We start from the raw sequence: 23689 nt of genomic DNA, 5'->3' as shown, positions 1-23689 counted from the left end.
GAGCCCGCGCTCTATAAGACAAGCCCCTGCAGTGAGAACCCGACGCACCGCGACTAGAGAGTGGGCCCTGCTCGCCGCAGCCGGGTAAAGCCTACGCGCAGCAGTGAAGCGCAGCCAAAAACCATCGTTTTGTGAAAAAAGGAACGATGATATGATAGTCGCAGGTGGACAGCAGAGAGACTCAGCATGTATCCATTCTTCCCAGAGGTGGTGTGTTTTTTTAAGATCTGATGCTCCATTCAGGCACATTGACCAGCCTTGGGAGTTTAGACTAATTTACACCCATAGCAGCCATCATGATTTTAAACCTGTTTCACCTTTGAACCAGCCATTTCACTTGGAGAATTCTGTCCCAGACACAATTCCACACTTACTCAAAGTTGAATGTAGAGAAAAGGCCACCAAAATGTTAAGAAAAATTGAAAATAACCTGAATATCCATCAGTAGGAAACTGGTTAAATAATTAATGTCCATTCAATGATGGAAAACTCTGCAGCTGTTAAAAATAAGATAACTTCCAGTTCAGTTATGTGAACGTGTGTCCTGAAGATACGATACTCAGCAAAAAGCAAGTGTCAGTGTATTTATCTGTAAAGTGAGAGTTAAATTGTCAGACAACGCTTATTATGATTCTACTTCCATTTAACCAAAAAAGTTGTGCAAGGTTAACCAACAAAGGAATGCTACCTTGAATATATAAAGAACCCTGTTCAGGGACTTCCTGGTAGTCCAGTGGTTAAGACTGCACCACCACTGCGGTGGGGGACGGGGGTGGGGGGGAGCAGTTCAGTCCCTGATCAGGGAACTAAGATCCCGTATGCCATGCGATGTGGCCAACAGAAAAAGAAAAAAGAACCCTGCTCACCAGAAAGTGGTCAGTTCCATAGAAAAATTTATAAAGGATATGGACAAATAATTTATAAAATAGAAAATCCAGGTGGCCGAGAAGGATGAAAATATACTCAACCTCCTTTGAGGGTTGAGGGTTGTTATAATAAGGCTTCACTAAGTTAAGCTATGTAAAGCACTAGCATGGTGCCTGGCACTCAGTAAGTGCTCAGTAAATGCTCTGTTCATGAGTGTTGCTAGACCCCAAGACCTGAGTGGATGGGGGTCATGGCAGGGTCATGGTCACAAGCTAAGTAGACAAGCTGCAGAGGAATGGGACCATCAAAACCACATGTAGCGCCAGATCCTTCAGGTGAATGTCTGAGTCACTTCTAACCACTGGTGCGTCTCCTGTTGCACTGCAGAGCCTTTGTGGCATGTGCCCGCCCAGGCCCGGCTCTCAGCCATGGCTGGAAGCAACGGGAGCAAGCATGCCTCCAGGCAGGACGCAGCAGGCAAAGATTCCCCCAACAGGCATTCCAAGGTGAGTCTGGGCCCCGCCCGCCAACCCTGGGGAGCCATGGCCGTGGGAGCCAGCTGCCTGGCCCGCCCTGGCTGCCGACAGCTGGACATCTTCACAGCTTCACCTGGGCGTGCTCCTCCTCCGCCCCCTTCCACTCCAGCAGAGGGGCTAAATGCCTGGTCTGGAATTAGACCCAGCCAGTGGTGCATCCTGGCTCCAGCCCCTACCATCCATCTCATCTTGAGCAAATCACTCACCCCTTCAAGCCACGATTTCCTCATTCCATCAGCCATGGTGGGAGTCTTCACCAGCTTGGCTGCCCTAACTAAAACACCACAGACTGGGTGGCTGATAAACAGCAGTTACTGATTTCTGCTAGTTCTGGAGGCTGGACAGTCCCAGGTTGAGGCACAGGCGGATTCGGTGTCTGATGAGAACCTGCTTCCTGGTTCATGGACAGCCTTCACCTCACCTCATGTGTGAAAGGAGCTCTCTGTGAAATCTTTTTTAAGGATATAAATACACATATATATGGACTTTATAACCTCCTTCATGAGGACTGTATAAACATATATAGGATAAATACATGAAAATACATAGGGATTTGTAATCTCATTCATGAGGGCTCCACCCTCATAACCTAATCATTTTCCAAAGGCCCTTCCTCCCAATACCATCCCATCAGAGATTAGAATTCAGTGTATGCATGTTGGGGACACAGACTGTTCAATCTTTAGCAGTAGTTTAACTGTTTCCCAGGTGGCTGAGTGGTAAAGAATCTTCCTGCCAATGCAGGAAACACGAGTTCAGTCCCTGGATTGGGAAGATCCCCTGGAGGAGGAAGTGGCACCCCACTCCAATATTCTCTCCTGGAAAATCCCACGAACAGGGAAGGCCGACAGGCTGCAGTCCACGCGGTCATGAGAGTTGGACACGACTGAACGACTAAACGACAAACTGCCATAACAGACAGTCCCCAGGTCCCAGTGGCCTCACATAATAGAAGTTTATTCCCCTCTCATGTATCGGTTCAGTGTGGGTGTTCAGCGAGCAGCTTTCTGCAGGATTCAGGAACCCAGGCTCCCTCCCTCTTGTAGCCTTGGGGCACCAGAGCCCTCTACCGGGCCCCTGCCTCTTTCCAGCAGGTGAGGGAGAGAGGATGTTTTGTGGCTCAGACCTAGACAAATGGCATAAATGACGTCCTCCTGTAATGTTCGATTGGCCAGGATGCTGTCACGTGGCCACACATCACTGCAAGGGGAGCTGGGGGATGTAGTCCTGTGTGCCCGGGAGGAGACTGAGAACTTGGCAGTCTCTTCACATCCGTTCGTTCAGTGAGTGAATAATGAGCATGTACCAAGGTCCAGGTACTGGGACCCCAGGGATGAAGAGGACAAGTGAGCCCCTGTGCTCACAAGGTTGACTTTCCAATGTGGGCAACAAGCAGTCAGCAGAGAAACAGATTCATTATATAGTGGTGAGAACTGATTCTTACTGCAAAAGAAAGAGTCAAGGGAGAAGAGAGTGTCAGGCACAGCTGCTTTAGGATGAGGTGGTCAGAGAAGGCCTTCGAGGAGGTGACCTGTAAACAAAACCTTGAAGTAAGAGGCAACCCAGGAAAATCATCTGAGGGAAGTGCGTTGCAAGCAGAGGAAACAGCAAGTGCAAAGGCCCTGAGAGAACAGTGCACCCGGTGTGCTCAGAACAGCAAGGAGGTCAGTGTGGCTGGAACGGAGTGATCCAGAGAGAGGGAGAAGGAGATAAAGTTAGAGACTGGAACCTGGAGCCAGCTCATTCAGGCCCCAGGGGCCACGGGGAGGACTCTGGCTTTTCCCGAGTGAGGAGGAGGATTCTGAGCAGGGAACAGATGTGAATGGACATGAGTGTTCACAGCCTGTCCCTGGCTGCATGTAGGGCACAGCTTGGGGGCCAGGGATGAGGAGAGACAGACGGGAGGAGGCCGCTGCCGTGGTCCAGTGGGAAGCAGTGGCGGACAGGACCAGGGTGGAGTCTTGAAGGGAGGCAAGCTGGCAGGTTTGGATCTGTTTTGAAGACACAGGCAACAAGATTTGCTGTTGGACTAGATATGGGTGTGAGAGCAAAAGCAAGATCCAGAGTGCCTCCACAGCTCTTGGGTAAGGACAGCTGAAAGTACAGAGGTGCCCTTAGGAGACGAGGAAGAGGCGAATTCAGGAGGGAAGGCCAGGAGCTCAGCTCCAGACACGCTGAGCTTAGTGCTGGCAGCACGTTACGTAGGCAGTGTTGTTTATCCCTCTGAGCCACCCCATGGAGCAGGGTTATTGTCAGCCCATTTCACAGATGTAGAAACTGAGGCATAGGGAAGTTCAATCAGTGGCCTGAGGTACCAAGGTCAGTAAGTCAGAGAGCCAGAGTTCAAAGCCGTCTGGCTCCAGGGTTCACACTCAGCTGTGAGGCAAACCCCAGTGGGAGGGTAGGTTGCCCCCAACCTGGGGTCTAGGAATAATGACACAGTTCTCCTTCCTTCCAGGGGGAGCCCCAGTACTCCAGTCATTCCAGCAGCAATACCCTCTCCAGCAACGCTTCCAGCAGCCACAGCGATGACCGTTGGTTCGACCCTCTGGACCCCCTGGAGCCAGAGCAAGACCCTCTCTCCAAGGGCGGCTCTAGTGACAGTGGCATCGATACCACCCTCTACACCTCTAGCCCCAGCTGCATGTCTCTGGCCAAGACACCTCGACCGGCCAAGCCGCACAAGCCCCCGGGAAGCATGGGCCTCTGCGGGGGTGGGCGCGAGGCCACCGGGCGGTCTCACCAAGCAGACCGGCGGCGGGAGGTCTCACCCGCCCCGGGCATCACTGGACAGAACAAGGGCTACCGACCGAAGCTGTACTCCTCAGGCTCCAGCACCCCAACGGGCCTGGCCGGGGGCAGCCGCGACCCATCCAGGCAGTCCAGGTAAGGCTCCACATCTAGCCTGGGTTCTTCAGGGGTTCTGACCACCTTCCACATCCCCCACGGTCCTGATGGTGGAGCGCCCCTCCCCAGAAGTATGCTCACAGATGGGTGTGCTCACACATTAGTTTGCTTACCATGGACCACCCCTGGCTACCCATCCAGTGGCCTTTAAGGATCTCAGTAGAGGAAGGAAAATCCCTGACTCTCTGTCTCTGGTTCACGCTGACCCTCAGTCTCTTTCCTTTTTCTATTTCCCAAGACCAGTAGTTTTTATGCCTACTGGGAGTCACACACTCTTTCTATTAGGAGTGCATTTGGCTGAAGGTAACAGAAAACCAGACCCACAGAGGCTTGAGCAAGTAGAGATTTAACAGTTCCCCGTTGGGAAGTCCAGGGAGGGCAGAGCTGGGCTGGTACAGCAGCAGCTCAGGGAGGGCCTTGAGGCCTGGCACCCTGTGTCTTCCTGCTCCGTCGTCATCCTCATACTAGCTGTGACTTCCTGGTCTCCACATGGCTGTGGTGCCCCTAAGAGGCCTGGGGGCAGAGAACAGAGGGAGGATGGCAGCATCCTTGTTGCTCCCTAACTGTGGAAAAAGCAAAAGCTTTCCCAGAACGCTTCCACAGGCAGTGTCCCCTGGCCATGTTAGCTGCAAGGAAGTCTGGGGAATCTTGGCTTAGCCTTCCAGCCTCCATAGTAAAGGGCAGTGTGGACCCCATATGGTCTCCACTGGAGGGCTGTTCAACACACATTCCCCTGACCTACTGGGCAGGGCCTGAGAATGTGCATTTGTACAGGGTTCTGTGTCGGTGCTGATGCTGTTGGTCCCCAGACCGTGCTTTGAGAACCACTGGTAGAGAGGCAGGCGGGAGTACGTGAGAACAAGCAGGCGTTGACTAACCAACAACCTGGAGTCTACCACGTGGGTGTGTGTGTGCTCAGTAGCTTCAGTGGTGTCTGACTCTCTGTGACCACCAGGCTCCTCTGTCCATGAGATTCTCCAGGCAAGAATACTGGAGTGGGCTGTCATGCCCTCCTCCAGGGGATCTTCCCGACCCAGGGATCCAACCCGTGTCTCTTAAGTCTCCTGCATTGGCAGGCAGGCGCTATAGCACTAGCGCCCTCTGGGAAGCCTGTGCACCGCATACACTTTGAGAATCTGATGGAAGCGATGAAGTGCCTCCTGTAACAGTCATTCTGCGTCACAGGAGTCAGCCTGATCCAGGGGCCCTCTGAGGTCTGCGGCCCCGGGCAGTGAGTACAGTGCTGCAGCCCCCAGTGTGGACCCCTGAGTGTGTGGGTCCACCTTCCCGGGTCCACCTTCCCAGGTCCACAGTGTGGACGCCTCCCTTCCCTTCCCTTCCCTGACCGCACCTGTTCAGGGGCCAGGACCACATTAGGGATCTTCATCTCCCTTGGCTTCCTAACACATTGGCCAGTGCCCAGACCTGAGCCTATCTCCGCACAGAACACACGCACCTGGCAGTTGCCTCGGGCCTCCTTGACCACAGCCCCCGCTGGACCCGGGTCTTGGTCTGTGTAGAAATGTTTGGGTTTTTTTTTTAAAGGTGAAGCAGTATTTCGTTGGTGGTCCAGTGGTTAAGACTGCTTCAAATGCAAGGGTTGGATCCCTGGTCAGGGAACTAGATCCCATGGGCCACAAGACATGGTCAAAAAAAATATATTTTTTAAAAAGGTAGAGCAAAAATCTTCCTCAAAGTCCTTAGTGTGATGGTGCAAAGTCCTTTAGTCCAGTCTAGTCCATTCAGAATGTTTGAGTGCTGCTCGCTACCTCCTTCAGGGATCGCATGACCTCACAGTGGTCTTACCAAACTCGGGTTCTGCTGCTCGTCACTCGAAAGCCAGTATTTGAGAGACTGGTGTTGGCTAGAAAGAAAAATATACCGTAGTCTGAGGGTCCTGGAGCTTAGTGATTCAAGTATAACTAGATTCTAAGACCCAGGGGCTACTGACACTGACCGATTTGGAAACCTCCGTGTTTGGGAGTGCTCGCGAGTCAGTGCTGTCCCTCACCCTGGCCTCAGCGCTCCTGGAGTCAGGAGCCAGGAGAAAGGTGAGTGTGGAGAGGAAGGGTCTCCCGGAGACTTAAGTCTGTCACAGTCTGCCTCACTAGACAGATCTCTTTTTTTTTTAATTTATTTATTTACTGGCTGTGTCAGGTCTTAGTCACAGCACACAGTATCTTTCGTTGAGGTTCTCAGGCTCCAGAGTGCTTGAGCTCTGCAGTTGAGGCATACACGCTCAGTAGTAGTGGCACACGGGCTTAGTTGCTCCTCGACATGTGGGATCTTAGTTCCCAGACCAGGGGTCGAACCCACGTCTCCTGCATTGCAAGGCAGAATCTTAATCGCTGGACTACCAGGGAAGTCCTTAGATAGATAGATCTGAATCATTTGAGCTCACAGGCTCTTTTGAACAGCTCCTTCATTCATTTATCTACCCATTCTTTTCATTCACAAATATCTCTCAGGGACTTGTTTCGTCCCAGGTTCTAGGCTGAGCGCTGAGGAGAAGGAACACGCAAATTCAGATGAGACGCCTTGCCCTCCCCTCACCCACCATCTGCTGAGGGAGACAGATTAGAATCAGGTCATCATTGAGACACGTCTAAGGGCACCCACCAAGAGGGACTCGCTGCCATGGTGTGCCCAGGTCTCCCCTGCTGGGCACAGGCCTACAGTAGTAAAGCTGAGTACCTGAAGGGTTTTGAAATGTGTGCTATAAAAGCAGCGGTGCTGGGGAGTAGACCGTGGCTGAGGCAGGAGGAGTGGGTATAAAATTACCCTGTGTCTGAGAGAAGGATTTGCTGAACCCAGAAATGAAGGGAGTAAAATGGGAGAGGCACCGCTTCAAAAGAGGGCCCTGTGGTTGGGAGCTTTAATTTGCATGCAGACAATTGATGCTAATTGCAAATCATTCTTATCTACTCATTAAAGCTGCTTCCTGAAGTTTTCTCCTAGGCAACCAGGCTTTAGTGTGGAGCAGCCTTTTCCAAAATGGGGTGCTCAAGGTAATTTGGGTGGTGCGAGGAGGAAAATGTTTTATTTTAAATGGATATTAGGAAAAGTGTTATCAACCCATCCCCTGATTTTACAGATACTGCCTTGGACAAGTTAAGGAAAATTAATTGATTTAAAGAAATAAACATATTCACAGTCGAGGAGAGTGTGGACTCCAGAGTCAGCCCACTGGGGTTTGAGCCCTGCCTCTGCCTTGTCTTGGCTGTGTGGCTTTGGACAAATGACTGAACCTCTCTGGGCCTCAGTTTCCTCATCTGTACAATGGGGGCCTCGTCACTGTCCCTAACTAAGGCCATGTCAATGTCCCTAGCTGAGACCCTGATGCTGTCATTAAGGTCCTGACACTGTCCCTAACTAAGGACCCGAGCTATTTCTAACTCATGTCCCAAACTGTCCCTAACTAAAGCTTGACCCTCTCACTAATAGCCTGAAGCTGTCCCTAACCAAGGCCCTGATTCTATCCCTAAGACCCTGAGTGCGTACTCAATTGCTAAGTCGTATCCAATTCTCTGCGACCCCATGGACTATAGTTCACCAGGCTCCTCTATCCATGGGATTCTCCAGGCAGGAATACTGGAGTAGCTAGCCATTCGCTTCTTCAGGGGGAATCTTCCTGACCCAGGGATTGAACCCACGTCTCCTGCATTGGCAGGCAGATTCTTTACCACTGAGACACCTGGAAAGTCCATCTGAGGCCCTGACTGTCCCTAAAGCCCTGAGGCTGTCACAAACTCAAAGCATGACCCTGTCCTCACAACCTGAGCATCAGCATCTATTTAGGGACAGAGCCCTTAGTGTTCACAGTCAATGTGGGCGGCACATCCACCTCCAGTGACAGCCCATAGTGGCCAGGCCAGGGTGAGGGAAGCCCTTGGGGTGTGGCAGCCCAGAGGAGGGGCCTGACATTGTCGGGGGAGCTTCCCTGGAGAAAAGAGGCTGAGCTCCTGGGAATAAGGAGGGCGGAGTGTTCCAGCGGGTGTGCAGTCCCACTCACCCCGCTGGCCTCCCACTGTCTTCCCAGAAGGTCGCTGAGCACCTGTGCTCAAGGGGCCCACATGTGCCTCTGACTGCCGCTGGCTGCACACTGCCCCTCGCTCAGGGCAGCTCTATGCTTCTGCTGTCATAGGTCCATTCCCTGGGGCAGGGCCAGAATGACACCCTGCTGCCCAGTCGGCTCCCTGCAGGCAGGCATGAGCACTCCATGGCTGCCCTTGTGTCTCCTTCTGGGGCCTTCGTAACCCAGCACTTCTTGCTCATTCATGTAGCAGGCACCAAGTGTATGCACTGCTCTCTGCCTCAAACAGGTTCCCTAGCTCTCCTGGAACAGGGTGCTGGGGGAGACAGCAGGCAAATAATTACAAAAGCAGTGAATGAATTATGCTAGGGGAGTGCCTGCAGGGCAAACCTCCTGGGATCTGAGGGGATGTGATGCATGACTGGAGGGGTGTCTGATCTAACGGGGTGGGTGGGGTGGCGGGAAGGGATAATTTCCCTGAGGAGGAGTCATTTCTACCAAGGAGCAGAGGGTTAAGGAGGAAGGAGCAGGTAAAGCGGCTTCTGGGGAACTGATTCCATCTTGATGCGGTTATGTGGGCGTTTGCTTTGTAACTGTTTGTTAAATTCTACATATATGTTTTGTACACTTTGCTATATGTGGGCTATTTTACAAATTTTTTTAAGAGAAAATGGAAAGGTGATGTATGGAGAAAGCGTCCCTATGAGCAGAAATAGCAAGTGCAAAGGCCCTGGGGTGGGGAGGAGGGTGGGTGCCGGCCGGTCACAGACCCCTTGGCTCAAAGATGGAAATTGGGAGGGCAGCTGATGGGAACCTGAGGAGCTTGGCAGGGGCCAGACCACGCAAGGCCCTGTCAGCCACAGCACAGAGTTTGGACTTAGTCCTAAGAGCTGTGGGCAGCAAGGAAGTGTTTCAGCAGAAAGGATGACACAGGCAGATAGATGTTTTGAAAGATGGTGCTGGAGGCAGGATTGGAGAAGTGTCAGGTATGGGTCTGAGGCTGAGACATCAGTGAGAAGGGAGGAAGGGGGCCTAGGCAGAGCAGAGGGCAGAGCAGCTGTGGATGTCAGCAGTGGTACTGCCAGGACGTAAGAAGGGAGGAGACAAAGGTCCGGGACAGTGCTGGCGACTGCTCATGTCAGGAGGCTACTGCAGATGGGGGTCTTGAGATTCGTGAGAGAGTAGAGGAGACTGGGGCCAAGCAGTCCCGAGAAGAATGTTACTCTTTTCTCGTTGTGCTGGGTCTTCACTGCGGCATGCAGGCTCTTTGTTCTAGCTCGCGGGGTTTCTCTAGCTGTGGTGCACAGACTCTCTAGTTGTGGCACACGGGCTCTAGAGCACGTGGACTCAGTAGTTGTGGCACGTGGGCTTGGTTGCCCCATGGCATGTGGGATGTTAGTTCCCCAGCCAGGGATCAAACCCATGTCCCCTGCATTGGAAAGCAGATTCTTGACCACTGGCCCACCAGGGAAGTCCCCAGGAATGTTATTCTTATGTTTATTGTTGTTTAGCCTCTGAGTCATGTCTGACTCTTTGCAACCCTATGGACTGCAGCCCACCAGGCTTCTCTGTCCATGGGATTCTCCAGGCAAGAATATTGGATTGCCATTTCCTTCTCCAGGGGATCTTCCTGACCCAGAGATAGAACCTGTTTCCTGCATTGTCAGACAGATTCTTTACCACTGAACTGCAGGGGAAATCCCTGTTCTTACGTTTACTGACCCTAAAGCACCTACTGTGTGCCAGGTACCGTTCCAAACACAATGGACAAAGTCGAGTCCCTCTTTTGTGGAACTGACACTCTTCTGGAGAGAAAGCAAGGCAAACAGACAGCTGAGCAGCCATGTTAATCTGCCAGGTGGGATATGGTCTGGGAAGAAAACCCAGCTAGGCAGAGGTCCTGGAAGGCCTCTTGGAGGAGGTGATATTTTGCAGGAAGCATGGAAGTGATCCAGGCAGGGGAAATAGCAGATGCCGAGTCCCTGAAGGTAAACTCATTTGCGGTGTTCTAGAGATGCTCTGCTGGCCAGACAGGCTGAATGGGAGAATGGCAGAGGGTCTGATTTGCACGGCGGGCAGGGACCCAGCTCAGGCAGGCTTACCAACCATGGTCAGATGCTGGATTTTGGTTCTGAAAGACATGGGAGCCACAGAACATAATCTGACTTGGGTTTTAAGATCACTGTGGGCTCCTCAGGGGAACGTGCGCTGTCTCAGGGGTAGTAGGGATTGAGTTTGCCAGCACAACTCAAGGACTGACTGACTGCCAGGGAAGGGAAGGGCCCCGCCATGCCCAAACCCCCCACCCACTCCCTCCGCGCGCTCCAGCCCTCCCGTGGAAACCGCTGCAGCCTGTAGCAGCTTGTGCCCGTGGATGATTCCAGTGACTTCACAGACTCTCCCCTCAGACATTCGTCATGGGAGCCCGGCTTCCAGGCACGGGGCCAGGCGCCAGTGCCTGCTGCGGGCACGCCAGTGGGCTGAGCGATCCCAGGCGGGCAGCCACCTGGCCCCCCGCCCTCTCTCAAGGCAGCACACGCTCCAGAGCCCCCTGGGTTTCCAGAGCAATTTGTCTGCGCTGTTTAGAGGCGATGAGCGGCTCTCGGTTCCACGTGGAGCTGACGCGGCCAGGCATTCCTGGGCGGGCAGGCAGGCAGGAAGCCCGCGGCCCTGCTTCCGCAGGCAGGGCCCTTGTCTCCAGGATCCCCTCCTGGGGGCACAGCCCTGAAAGGTAACATGAGGCCCTCAGGGTCCACTGGGCCCCACCCCGCCCACGTAGGCTGGGAAGCCAGGGTTAAGGGGAGACACCTACTCAGAGAGTCACTGTCAGCTTGGGAAGAGGAACTCAGGCCATCTCCAGAAACTCCAGGGAAGGAGGATACCAAGCAGAGATCATGGGGCAGGGCAAGGGGAGTGCAAAGGCCCTGAGGTGGAAGTGTGTCTGTTGTGTTTGAGGAACAGTGTCCATGTGACCAGAGCAGAATGAGTGAGAGGGGGAGTGGGAGTTGCTGAGGGCAGAGAGGGGTCAGCCCAGATGGTGTGGGGCCCTGTGGACCAGGGAGGACTCTGACCCTGAGCTGAGGAAAGTGGTGATGGCTCTCACCCTCCGGCTGGGTTTGGGGGTGAGGGCAGGAGGAGGCCACTGTGGGGATACCTAGGCACTGTGGTTGGAGGTGGGGTGGAAGTGGCTGGTGGCGGTTGGAGTCCCCATTGATTTTGTGACATGGAGTTTTTGCCCCATATTGTCACTCCTTCCACTTCCTGAAGACCTGATGTTTTTGCTCCCAGGCTGAAGGGCAGAATGTTGCCACGTGTGGCTCCTACACTGAGCCTGATCATTCCAGCCATGTTCAGGGACTGATTCGGCTCTCAAGCCCCTGCCAGACACCAAGCAGAAAAGGCCCCACAGAGGCCCCCCTGAGGGTATCTGGTGAGCAGCATTTCCCAGGCTCTGGCCTCTGACTGCCTGTGTCCAGGTCACAACTCCACCACTAACCAGCTGCGTGGTCTCCACCAGGCTCCTTAGTTTCTCTGAGGCTCAGTTTCCTCATCTGTAAAATGGAGGTGAAGGTAGACTCTGTGGTCCAAGCTGCGAGGATACACCCACACCATGGGTTTGAAGCAGCCAGCACAGGGCCTGAGACATAGCTGGTCCAAATACACCTGCAGCTGCTAGGTTCGGTTTTCATGTGTTACGTATTTTTCATGACTACCATTGTCATCGAAAGTACAGGTTGGTGGTTAAACAGAACGCCTCTTGAGCCAGACTGCCTGGCTTTGTATCCTGGTGCTGTCCTCAACCAGTTGTGTAATTTGGGGCGTTATTTAAAAAAATCTCTCTGGGCCTCAGTTTCCCCACTTGGAACATAGGGAGAGTGGTACTTCCTGCCTCATGGGATTGCTGGGCAACCAAAGGAAGTGATGCCTCCAAGATGCTTGGAGCAGGGCCTGGCTGTGTGCATGGGCTCAGTGCCGGCCGCTGCCCTTCCTGCCACCTGCTCTGCCAGTGCTCTTCCTCCCAAAGGCAAAGGCAGGACTCCCCTGGTGATCTGGTGGTTAAGAGTCCACCTGCCAATGCAGGGGACAAGGGTTCTGTCCCTGGTCTGGAAGGATTCCACGTGCTGTGGGGCAACTAAGCTCATGCTCCGCAGCTACTGAGCCCCCACGCTAGAGCCTGTGAGCCTCAAGCACTGAAACCCGAGCACTCTAGAGCCCATGCTCTACAACAAGAGAAGCCACCGCAACTAGAGAGTAGCCCACACTCACCGAAATTAGAGAAAACCTATGGCAACAAAGACCCAGTGAAGCCAAAAAAATAATAATAAGGCAGGGGCACAGCTCCCTTTGTGCCTGTTGCCCGCCCCGGGGCCACCCATCAGCCTCCCCAGGGATGAACAGACCAGAGCATGGCGCACTCCCAGGCAGCTGTGCAGTTTCTTCATTCAGCCTACAGTTTTTCTGCTTTCACTCCAACAAAAGCTTAACTGTTCCCCCTGAGACAGCACAGGTAACTGCCCAGCCTCTCTGGGGGAAGGTGGGGTGAGAGTACAGAGCAGAATGTCCCCTCTGCAGCCCTGGCTGAGCCCGGAGCCTGGGCATTTAGCCCCTGGACACACCACATCCCTGTGTATCTGCAGCTCCAAGAGCACATTCCAGTGCCCAGGCCTACCCTGAGCACTTTGTGCAGATGTGATCTCGTGAGGCAAGTGTGTCGTTGCCTCGATTCTCAGAGGAGGAAACTGAGGCTCGTCGAGGGGAAGGGGCTCCAGCAAAGATCACAGCATGTCAGTTGGTGCTGGGCTTGGACCCCAGGTCAGGTAAGCAGCATGGTCCATGTTCTCAGCATGGTTCTCAGGCAGTGCTGCTGCCTCGTTTTTCAAGCTGAGGCTTGGGGAGGGCACCTGGCCTTGAAGGTGCTTCAGAGAAAAGGTGTATTCACTCTGTTGATTGGTGGCCTAAGAACTCTATCCTGTACTTGGCACCTGGCGCAGCTCATGGTCCAAGGGGGAGTGAGAAGGGGCGCCCGTCTGAGCAGGCTGGGTCGAGATGCACAACATACTCAGAATAGTTCTTTGTGGCCCTGCTGTGTGTGGGGGGCACCCGTTCATGCCTGAGGCTGGTAGAGGTTGAAAGCAGGGACAGTCGTGGGAATGCCTTTTGGCTTTAAGCAACAAGTCCCAGCTCAATTGGAGGAAGTCTGTTACCTCTGAGAACATGAAGTCCCACGCTAGGGAGGGCCCCATGATTGGGGAATTTACTGACTCAAGGACTCAGGTTCTTTCCCTTTCTTTGTTCTGTCTCCATTGGCCTGCAGACTGGCTCCCCTCACAGTCTCAAAGTGACTGTCCACTGTGTCAAGTGGAAGAAGAGGTGACGTTTACTACAAGTTTTCTTTGTTTGTTAGTTTTCCAGTGAAGAGACCTTCCCCAGAAGTCACCTAGCAGACCGTCCGTCCACACACACACCTGATGCTTCACTGTCCAAAACAGATCACAGACCTACCCCTGACCCATCCCAGACAGGTGGCATACAGCATTCGGGAGTGTGCCCTGGGCCGGGTGCCAGGTCACCTTCCTCAAGGATGAGTAAAACCAGCCTTCATTACAAGGTGACGGGGAATAGGGTGACACCCAGTGCCTGCCACAGGCTGAGAGAGCAAGCCCCTCCCAAATGGGGCAGTGGATGGAGCCAGCTGGCAGACACAGAGAAAGGGGTGTTCTTTTTCCCTTCCTTTGATTATTATTATTCATTTTGGCCATGCTGGGTCTTTGTTGCAGCACACAGGCTTTCTCTAGTTGTGGCATGGGGCAGGGGCTCTCTAGTTGCAGCATGTGGGCTTCTCGTTGCAGAGCATGGGCTTAGTTGCCCTGTGGCAACTAACCCCAACCAGGGTTTGATCCCCAACCGGGGATCAAACCTGCGTCCCCTGCACTGGGGGGCAGATTCTTAACCACTGGACCCAGTCTTCCTTTTGTTTCTTTATCATCTCTTGTTTGTTTTTTCCAGCTCATAAAAGCTGAACATGCCTGATGACAGGATAGAGAAATATGTACTGTAGAAATATAAAAGTTAGGGTAAAACCAGTTAGGATATATTCATAGAGTGGACCACCTGCAGCCATTGAAGGGAGAGGGTTTTGTGTGGACTGACATGGAGAGAGCTCCAGGGCATCGTGTTAAGGTCAAAGCCAGGTGCCGAGCAAGCTCATGATAGGCTGCCATTTATGTTAAAAAGGAAAATTGGGACGCTACACACACTGGGCTCTGTGTTGAAGAAGAAGAAAGGGGAAAAGTCAAGGTTGCCTCAGAGAAGGAGACTGGGCTGTCAGCACTTTGATTTCTGCCCTGTGCTGTGTATGTGGTTTCATCTCCCCTGTCATTACTGCCTCCAGAGATAATCAGTGTGCACTCTTCCAGAGAGCTTTCTCCAGATCTGTACCAGCCCAGATCTATCACACATATTTTGACAGTTACCCAAAACAGGAAAAGCACTTTACATTACACCCCAGTGTGGACATCCTCAGTAAAGTTTCACAAAACCACTTACCTTATTTCATATGAGGTACACTGAGGTTTTTTATTCCAGTCTGTTTCTCCCCACCCCCTACCCCAAATAACAGTCAAGATATAGTAAGTTGATTTCATGGCCCACAGTTGGGGAAAAAACTACACATTTCCTTTTCATAAAAATAAAGACACCCCCCCCCAAAAAAAAAGCCCAATAACATTTGACAACACATATACATTTAAAAAGAAAAAGCACACTTTGCATGATGCCTTGTTTCCACTTCCTGTAGCTCAGGCATCTGTCTTCATCCATAAACAGAAGTTGACCTCATTCTTCACACTAGCTGCATAGTTTTTGATCATATGGATATGCTTGGACTGATCTAAGAACTCAGGCCATGTCCAGCTTTTTCTTGTTTACACACAGCATTGCAGTGACCATCCTTGTATGTGCCTGCATGTCCTTGTGCAGGCTTTTCTCTGGCGTGGATTTCTGGGAGATCAGAGGCTAGACTGACACTACTCACATCTTTCAGTTCAGCTCAGACACTGTCTCCTCCTTGGGGAAGCCCTTGTGACCTCCCCAGATAAAGTCCAATCCTGATGTTACATGCTCCGTGACTCCCTGAACAACCCCTCACCAGTGCACAACCTTGGACCTGTTGACAGATGTTGCTAAATTATAGAAAGTCTTTATAAGTCAGTCAGAGCTTGCATTTGAAAATCCATTCTGACAGTCCGCCTTAGGATTGGGATGTTTCAGTATCACATTTAATGACGTTACTGATGATAATTAGATTTGCATTTGCCATTTTGCGCTTTGTTTTCTGTGTTTACTGTCTTTCTCCTTTGTCCTTCCTTTACTTTTGCCTTTTGTGTTAAATTAGTTTTAGTACACCATTTGGATTCCTCTTAACTTTAATTATAGTATGCATCTTATCAATGTATTTCAGATTAGTGCTGACTGAATACCAACAAAATATAGAAACTTTCCTCCAATAAAACCCCATTCCTTTCCCTCTCCTTCGTGCTATTACTGTCATACATTCTACATCCATATATGTTATAAACCAAACAATATAGTGTTATTATTGCCTTGTACAGTCTTACATGTAACTTTAGAAGTTAGAGAAGAAATAAGAAAACCTAAATATTCTACGCTCCTGCTCAGCTGTGTCCAACTCTTTGTGACCCTATGTCTATAGCCCACCAGGCTCCTCTGTCCATGGGATTTTCCATGCAAGAGTACTGGAGTGAGTTGTCATTTCCTTCTCCAAAATATTCTATGAAGTCTTTTATTTTAACCCATTCTTACCATCTTGGACCCTTCACTTCTCCATGTGAATTCAGGTCATCACCTTCAGTCATTTCCTTTCAGCCCAAGGAACTTTTACTAATTAGGCAGATGTGCTAGCAATGAATTCTCTGAGTCTGTTTATCTGGGGACATCTTTATTTTGTCTTCATCTATGAAGGATAGTTTTGCTGGATATAGAAGTCTTGGTTGATGGTTTTGTCTCTCAGCACCTTGAAAATACCATCCCATTCTTGGTAACCCACTCCAGTATCCTTGCCTGGAAAATCTCATGAACACAGGAGCCTGGTGGGCTGCAGTCCATGGGGTCGCAAAGAGTGGGGCACGACTGAGCAAATAACACACACTGCCATTGATTCAAATGATAGGTCAGCAGTTGATTGTATTGATTCCCTCTGTATATGATGAATCTTTTTCTCTTGGTGCTTTCAGAGGTTTTATCTTAGTGCTTGACTTTCACTCATTTTTCTGGATGAAGTCTTTGTGTTTATCCTGGTGGAGATTTGTTGAGTTTTTCAGATGTGTAGATGAATGTTTTTTTATCCAGTTTGAGAAGCTTTTAGCCATTATTCCTCCAAACCTTTCTTCTGACCCTTTTTCTCTTCTCCTTCTGGAACCCTCAGTGAAGTTCTACGGTGGCAGAACTTGCTTGTTCATTGAGCTGGGCAGGGGGAGGGGAGGAGCCCCAGGCTAAAACATCAGATTCCCTCTGTTCTTACCCTGAAGTTCAGTTTTTCAAGAAAATAAACAATACTTGGATTGTTGCATGTCCTCGGTCAATTTCCAGAGTGCTGAAATGGTTGTTTTTGTTGATTTTGTGCTTGGTGGGGAGAGAATTTGCCAGTCTTCTCATTCATCTGTAGTCAGAAGTCCCACCCTTTAATTTTGCTGAATTGACCTTCAGTAAGCTTTTATTAACTTGCACTCCAAGGACATTAATTTTCCCATTAAAGACCTCTTACTTGAAGTGGAATTAGAATTTTATTTTAAAGTTTTAAAAGCTGATTTGCTTCAGTGGGGTCAGCAATTGGGTCCCCAAGAGTTGGGTCCTAATTAACCACATGAGGTTCATTGTAGCATTAACTCCACAGGAATCCAGCATTTGGAATATCGAGCTGTGGTTTTAGATTAGATCAACTGGAATGGTGTCTGATGTATATTAGTGCTCAAAAAGTCTTTGAGTGAAGATATTATGTGGCAAGGCATAAGTTTAACAAAAATAAGTTACAGAACAATTTATTAGCACGGTCTCAGTTATACGAAAACATAATTCTCGCACCCTTCAAAAAAAAGGCTCCTGTTTTCCAGTTGTATACACGTTTTTCTTTTTGTCTGTTTTTCTTTTTCTTTCTTCTTCTTTTTTTTTTTTTTAAGCCATACTGTGCTGCTTGTGGGATTTTAGTTCCCTGGCCAGGGATCGAACCCAGGCCCCCAGCAGTGAAAGTGAGTCCTCACCACGGACCACCAGGGAATTCCCAACATGTATGTTTTAACCATAGGAAAGGGTTAGGAAAGAAATATAGCAAACTGTAAACCGTGGTTACCTCCAGAGATGGGTCGGCGGGCCCCCCACCTCCAGCTGTGTAGGTTGTGCTCAGGATACAAGGAATCTCCAGGGGGGTGGGCAATCATCTGCCCACAGAGGGTGACTTTTTTAGATACCCATAGAGGTATCAACTGTGCTAGGAGGACATCGCTGGGAGGGGATGGGGGCTGTGAAGGGAGCATTACCTTTTCTCCACGTAGACATCTATGTATAAGAATTTTCGCGGCAGGATCTCTCCTGTGTGAATGAACTTCTTTATTGTTTGTTTCCCAAGAGTAAACTTAAACAGATAGACTTTTCGAAACGTGCGACGGAGTTATTTTACTTTTCGAATTTTTACATTGCAGCGATATGAGCTCAAGGGCCGGCTACCCCGCTCAGGTTCACAAGACAGCCAGCACCGAGACCCCGCGGCCCTCACAGCTGGCCCAGGCCAGCGCCTTCCAGCTCTCCACCTCTGTCCCCAAGTCCTTCTTTTCCAAGCAGCCCGTGCGCAGCAAGCACCCCACGGGGTGGAAGAGGACAGACGAGCCCCCTCCACGGCCACTCCCCTTCACTGACCCAAAGAAGTAAGTGCCTGGGCACCTGGTGAGGCACCCCCAGAGCCAAGCTTGGCATCTCGGGGCAGGGGGGAGGGTGACCCCTCGCTCCCTCATCTGTCAGTCACCATGCCCGTCTACACACTGGGAATACAACCACGCACAGGCCGACAGGGCCCCTGCCCTCCAGGGGGCCGTGCTGGTTGGGGAACGGACAGCAAATAGGGTGACTAAGAAAAGTGTGCGGAGTCAAATGGTGGCGAGCCTTGTGACACATCTGGATGAAGAACGTTCCAGGCAGAGGGAACAGCAACTGACAGACCCTAAGGCAGGAGCAGGCTTGGTCTGTCGGGGGAAGGCCAGTGTGGCTGGGACCATGTGAGCACGTGAGGTCAGAGAGGCAGTGAGCACAGATCGTGGAGGGTTCTGTAGGCCCCAGGTAAGGGCCTGGGCGTCTGCTGTAATTCAGGGGGAATCGAAGAAGGGTCTGGAACAGAGGGGGACAGACCTAAGTTGAGTATTCACAGGGCCTCTGTGGCTGCATGTGGAGCATGGTCTGCAAGGGATCAGGAGACAGGGGGCGCTGGTGTGATGGTCCAGGCAGGACACAAGAGGCCTGGGGTGGGATGGAGGCTGAGGGGGAAGAAGGAGGCAGCTTTGGGATAGATTCTCTGAAACGGGAGTCAGCAGGTTCCACTGGCAGATCGGATGTGGTGTGAGAGGAAGAGCAAGGTGGAAGGTGATACCAGGTCTTTCAGCCTGGAGGATGGGCAGACTCTTCTTGAGCTGAGATGGGGACTGAGTGGGGAGTGGGCTCAGGGCTGGAACTGTAGAGTGAACTGTAAACCGTGGTTCCCTCCGAGTAGGGAGCTCCAGAGCTCAGGCCTGGACGGGCTTACCCTTTTTTATTTTTCTGCTGCACTGGGTCTTGGTTGCTGCACGAGGGCTTTCTCCAGTTGCAGTGAGCAGGGGCTACTCTTGTTGCGGTGCACAGGCTTCTCATTTGGGTGGCCTCCCTTGCTGGAGCACAGGCTCTGTGCACGTGGGCTTCAGTAGTTGCAGCTTGCAGGCTCTATAGAGTACAGGCTCAGTAACCCTGAGTCATGTGGGAACTTCCCAGACCAGGGATCAAATCAGTATCCCCGTCATTGGCAGGCAGACTCTTAGCCACTGGACCACCAGGGAAGCCCACAGACGGATTACTGTTGTGATGTGCAATAGACACAGAGGAGGCAGTTGGGTAAGGAGTCTGGAACTCTGGGAAGAGGTCAGGGTGGAGAGAATGGGACTATTGTTAACATAAAGGCTGGAGAGGAGGGGGATGTAGGCCTCCACCTGAGATCCCTAAGTGTTCATACAAGGAGGAGGAGCCAGTGAAGGGGGAGCCCAGACAAATGTGGGGTCTGAGAGCCCAGGGGTGACAACTGGGAGCAGTCAGGGAACTGAGAAGGGGGTTGAGCCTCCCAGAGGTGACTGGAGGTGCCAGAGAGAAGCCAGGGCAGAACAGGAGGCAGCTGGTTTGGGCCATTGTGCTCTGAAACCAAAAAGAAGAGAGGAGTGGTCAGTTAAAAACCAGTTCTTTGAATTTGGAGGTTTTATTTATCTTAATTTATCTGCACTGCTCAGCACGTGGGATCTTAGTTCCCCAACCTGGGATCGAACCCATGCCCCCTGCATTGAAAGTGCGGAGTCTTAACCACTGGACTACCAGGGAAGTGCCGATTTTTGAAGTTAGAGTACAGTGGTACTGAAAATTTATCCAGTACTCACCACATGCCAGTTTTGGTGCTGAGCTCTAGTCCATGAATTGATTCACTGAATCCACCTCAACAACTCTTCCATGAGTTGTTCAGTCATTCATTTCCGACTCTGCAACCCCATGGACTGCAGCACGCCAGGCTTCACCATCTCGTGGAGTCTGCTCAAACTCATGTGCATTGAGTCGGTGATGCCATCCAAACATCTCATCCTCTGTCACCTCCTTCTCATCCTGCCCTCAATCTTTCCGAGCATCAGGGTCTTTTCCAGTGAGTTGGCTATTCTCATCTGGCAGCCAGAGTATCAGAGTTTCAGCTTCAGCATCAGTCCTTCCAGTGAATATTCAGAGTTGATTTCCTTTAGGATTGACTGGTTTGATCTCCTTGCAGTCCACGGGACCCTCAAGAGTCTTCTCCAGCACAACAGTTGGAAAGCATCATCACGTTCTTTGGCTCTCAGCCTTCTTTATGGTCCAACTCTCACGTCCGTACATGACTACTAGAAAAATCATTGCTAGTGATTTTTGACTAGACGGACCTTTGTTGGCAAAGTGATGTCTTTGCTGTTTAATATGCTGTCTAGGTTTGTCATAGGTTTTCTTCCAAGGAGCCGGCATCTTTTAATTTCATGGCTGCAGCCACCATCCCCGGTGCTCCATGAAGCAGACCTGTCATTTGCTCAGCTTTACTGCTGAGGCCCAGAGGCTCATAGCTGGGAAGGGGTGGAGCTTGGGTCAGAACCCAGAAAGCCACGGCTCCTCTTCAGGTGGGGGGCCTGCCCTCCTCCGTTCTGTTCTCTGTAACATCCTCTCTCATGACCTGGAGGGGGCCATTCAGATGTGTGGTGACACAGAGCTCATAAGGAGAGAGCTGTCAGGAGACAGAAACAGGATCCCTGGAGAGGTGGGTGAGCGAGCAAGTGGAGAATCCAGTTCACGCTGCTCGCTGACAGCCAGGGGCCACTCTGCAAACTAGATTTTGATCCTCCCCTCCCCTGACTAAAACCTCCAGCGACTTGCCCCGCTCCCAGGACTAATGACAAAGGCGCTCCTTTCCTGAGCGCATGTATCATACCAGGCACTAGCGCACCATGCGCTTTGCCCAGACTCCCACCTGGACCCTGCACGACACGCCCGTCACCCCTCTGCCCTCATCTCCCACACTGCCCCAGGCTTGCTCCACTCCACCCACCCGGCCTCTCCCGGCTCCTCGGTCTTGAGTCCCACCAAGTGCAGGCCGACCTCAGGGCCTCTGCAGTGGCTGTCACCAGTTCCCAGAATGCTCTTCCTCCACGTCTTGTGGCCGAGGTGGGATTCCGGAGCTTGGTCTGGTGCCACCTCCTCATTCGGGTCTCCCCAGCCTTCTGTCCCCTCTGCCGTCACTCCTTCCCTGGTCTCTGTTCCATGGCCCATTCCTCCACTGGAAAGCAGGTGACAATCTTGGTCACAGGACAGGTGTCAGCTGACACTGTGTGGGCACTCCCATCGGTGAATGGGATGTCTGAGCCTCACATCACACTCCATTCTCACTGTAACCCCATAAAATACGGTAAGGCCCTCATTTTTCAGGGTGCCAGAGGGTCCAGCCCTGCTGGCCCCACTCTGCTCCTCCATGGGAGCGGCCGCCCTGGCCTTCCCAGCACGTGTGCTGTCCCTTCTGCCTGGGAGCCCCCTGCCCCACCGACTCTGTCCTGCCCACCTGGAGTTTGCTCGGGCTGCCATAACAGAGCGCTGCAGATCGGGGGCTCAACAGCACAAGTGTCTTTACTTGGAGCTCTGGAGGCTGGAGCCAAGGTGGAAGCAGGGTTGGTTCCCTCTGTGGGCGGAAAGGAAGTGTGTGTACCACACCTCTCTCCCAGCTTCTGATTGATTGACCAGCAATCTGTGGGGTTTCTTGGCATGTAGATACATCTGGGTATGTGTGTCTGTGTCCACATCTCCTGTTTTTATAAGGACACCAGGGTCGATCTTAATTGGAGAAGGCAATGGCACCCCACTCCAGTACTCTTGCCTGGAAAATCCCATGGACAGAGGAGCCTGGTGGGCTGCAGTCCATGGGGTTGCACAGAGTCAGGCACGACTGAGCGACTTAGCAGCAGCAGCAGCAGTAGTTGCCTCATTTTACCTTGATTGGGCTTCCCTGGTGGCTCAGATGGTAGAGAATCTGCCTTCAATGCAGGAGACCTGGGTTTGATCCCTGAGTCAGAAAGATCCCCTAGAGAAGGGAATGGCAATCCACTCCAGTATTCATGCTTGAAGAATCCCATGGACAGAGGAGCTGGCAGGCAACACAGTCCATGGAGTCACAAAAAGTCAGACATGACTGAGCGAGTAACACTTTGACTTTACCTTCATTATCCCTGGAAAGACACCATTTCCATATCAGGCCAAATTCTGATATTTGGGACTTCAACATATCATTTGGAGGAGACCCATAACGCCAGCCCTCAGGTCTCACACAGACCTGCCATCCTCAAAGAAACTCTTCCAAGACCCACACCAGGTTCATCCGTCCCATGGACCCCACACTTCTTCCCCTGCTTGGCCTCTATCCAGAGCACATCACACAGTCATTTGCTAGAGATTCAGTTCTTCCCTGTCAACCCGTTGGACTAAAGGTACTGGGACAGCAGACCCACCTGAGCCCCATCCAGGACAAGGTATGTAGTAGGCGGTCAGAAAGTATACCTGGCAGACTTCCCTGGCGGTCCAGTGGTTAGGACTCCACGATTCCACTGCAGGGGCACAGGTTTGATCCCTGGTCAGGGAACTAAGATCCTACATGCCACCGTGGCGTGGCTGAGAAAATATATACCTGGAGAGGTGACAGCCAAAAACAAACAGCAGCCCCCCTTTTCCCACCATAAGATCCAAAGAAAGCTTTTTATGTATGTGAGTGCATGGCATAAAAATATGTAAACTAAATATATAAAATACCAGGGGACACAGAATAGTTTCGTGGTTTCTTATTAATTTGGTTACAGATAATTTTTAAAATCACGTGCTCTAAGTAACATGTTAACTTAGAATTAATGCTTTTGTCCACATACTTTTAAGAAAGCTGCTTTATTCAAAATCTCCCCGAGCATTTTGGAAATGTCTTTGTCATTGTTAGAGACACTTCTGAGTCACCTAACCTAGTTTTCCAGAAAACATTGTCTTTACTTCCAGCTAAAGTATTTGAGGCTAAACATGTTTTGTTTTTTTTTTAATCTGTGTATAATTCTGTTGCTGAAATTTTATCCCAAGGCATGAGAACTCATTTGCATAACTTATTTACCTGCTTTTACTGATACCTCCCCTGCCAAGTGGGCTTCCCCAGTGGTGCAGTGGTAAAGAATCTGCCAGTGTAAGAGACGCAGATTCAATCCCTGGGCCAGGTAGATCCCCTGGAGGAGGAAATGGCAACCCCCTCCAGTGTTCTTGCCTGGAGAATCCCCATGGACAGAGGAGCCTGGTGGGCTACAGTCCATGGGGTCAAAAAGAGTCGGACATGACTGAGCGACTAAGCACACACATACACACACACCCCTGCCAAGTATTGTCATAAGCCCTTTACCTTTTTTAACTCATTTAACCTTCACTACGAACAGTGAGTTGTAGGACTTTGTATCCCATTTTCCAGGTAAGAAAAATTGAGGTACAGAATGGTTAAGTCACTTGCCCAAATTCACTCTGTTAGTTA

General features: G+C 51.3%; 1 protein-coding gene across 5 annotated transcripts in view; it reads left to right on the top strand.

Annotated features, from left to right (window-relative positions):
• Positions 1-23689, top strand: part of SIPA1L3 (signal induced proliferation associated 1 like 3) — a 253512-nt gene that overhangs the window by 206993 nt on the left and 22830 nt on the right. For all 5 annotated transcript variants that reach the window (XM_070387808.1, XM_070387805.1, XM_070387806.1 and 2 more), the window contains 3 exons: positions 1255-1373; positions 3862-4289; positions 18057-18278. In XM_070387808.1, coding sequence (XP_070243909.1) covers positions 1255-1373; positions 3862-4289; positions 18057-18278 — 769 coding nt within the window. The remainder of the gene's footprint in view (positions 1-1254; positions 1374-3861; positions 4290-18056; positions 18279-23689) is intronic.

This window comes from Bos mutus, chromosome 18, assembly GCF_027580195.1.
Source record: "Bos mutus isolate GX-2022 chromosome 18, NWIPB_WYAK_1.1, whole genome shotgun sequence".
In the NCBI taxonomy this organism is placed as follows: domain Eukaryota; kingdom Metazoa; phylum Chordata; class Mammalia; order Artiodactyla; family Bovidae; genus Bos; species Bos mutus.
This window is presented reverse-complemented; position numbering and strand designations above follow the sequence as displayed.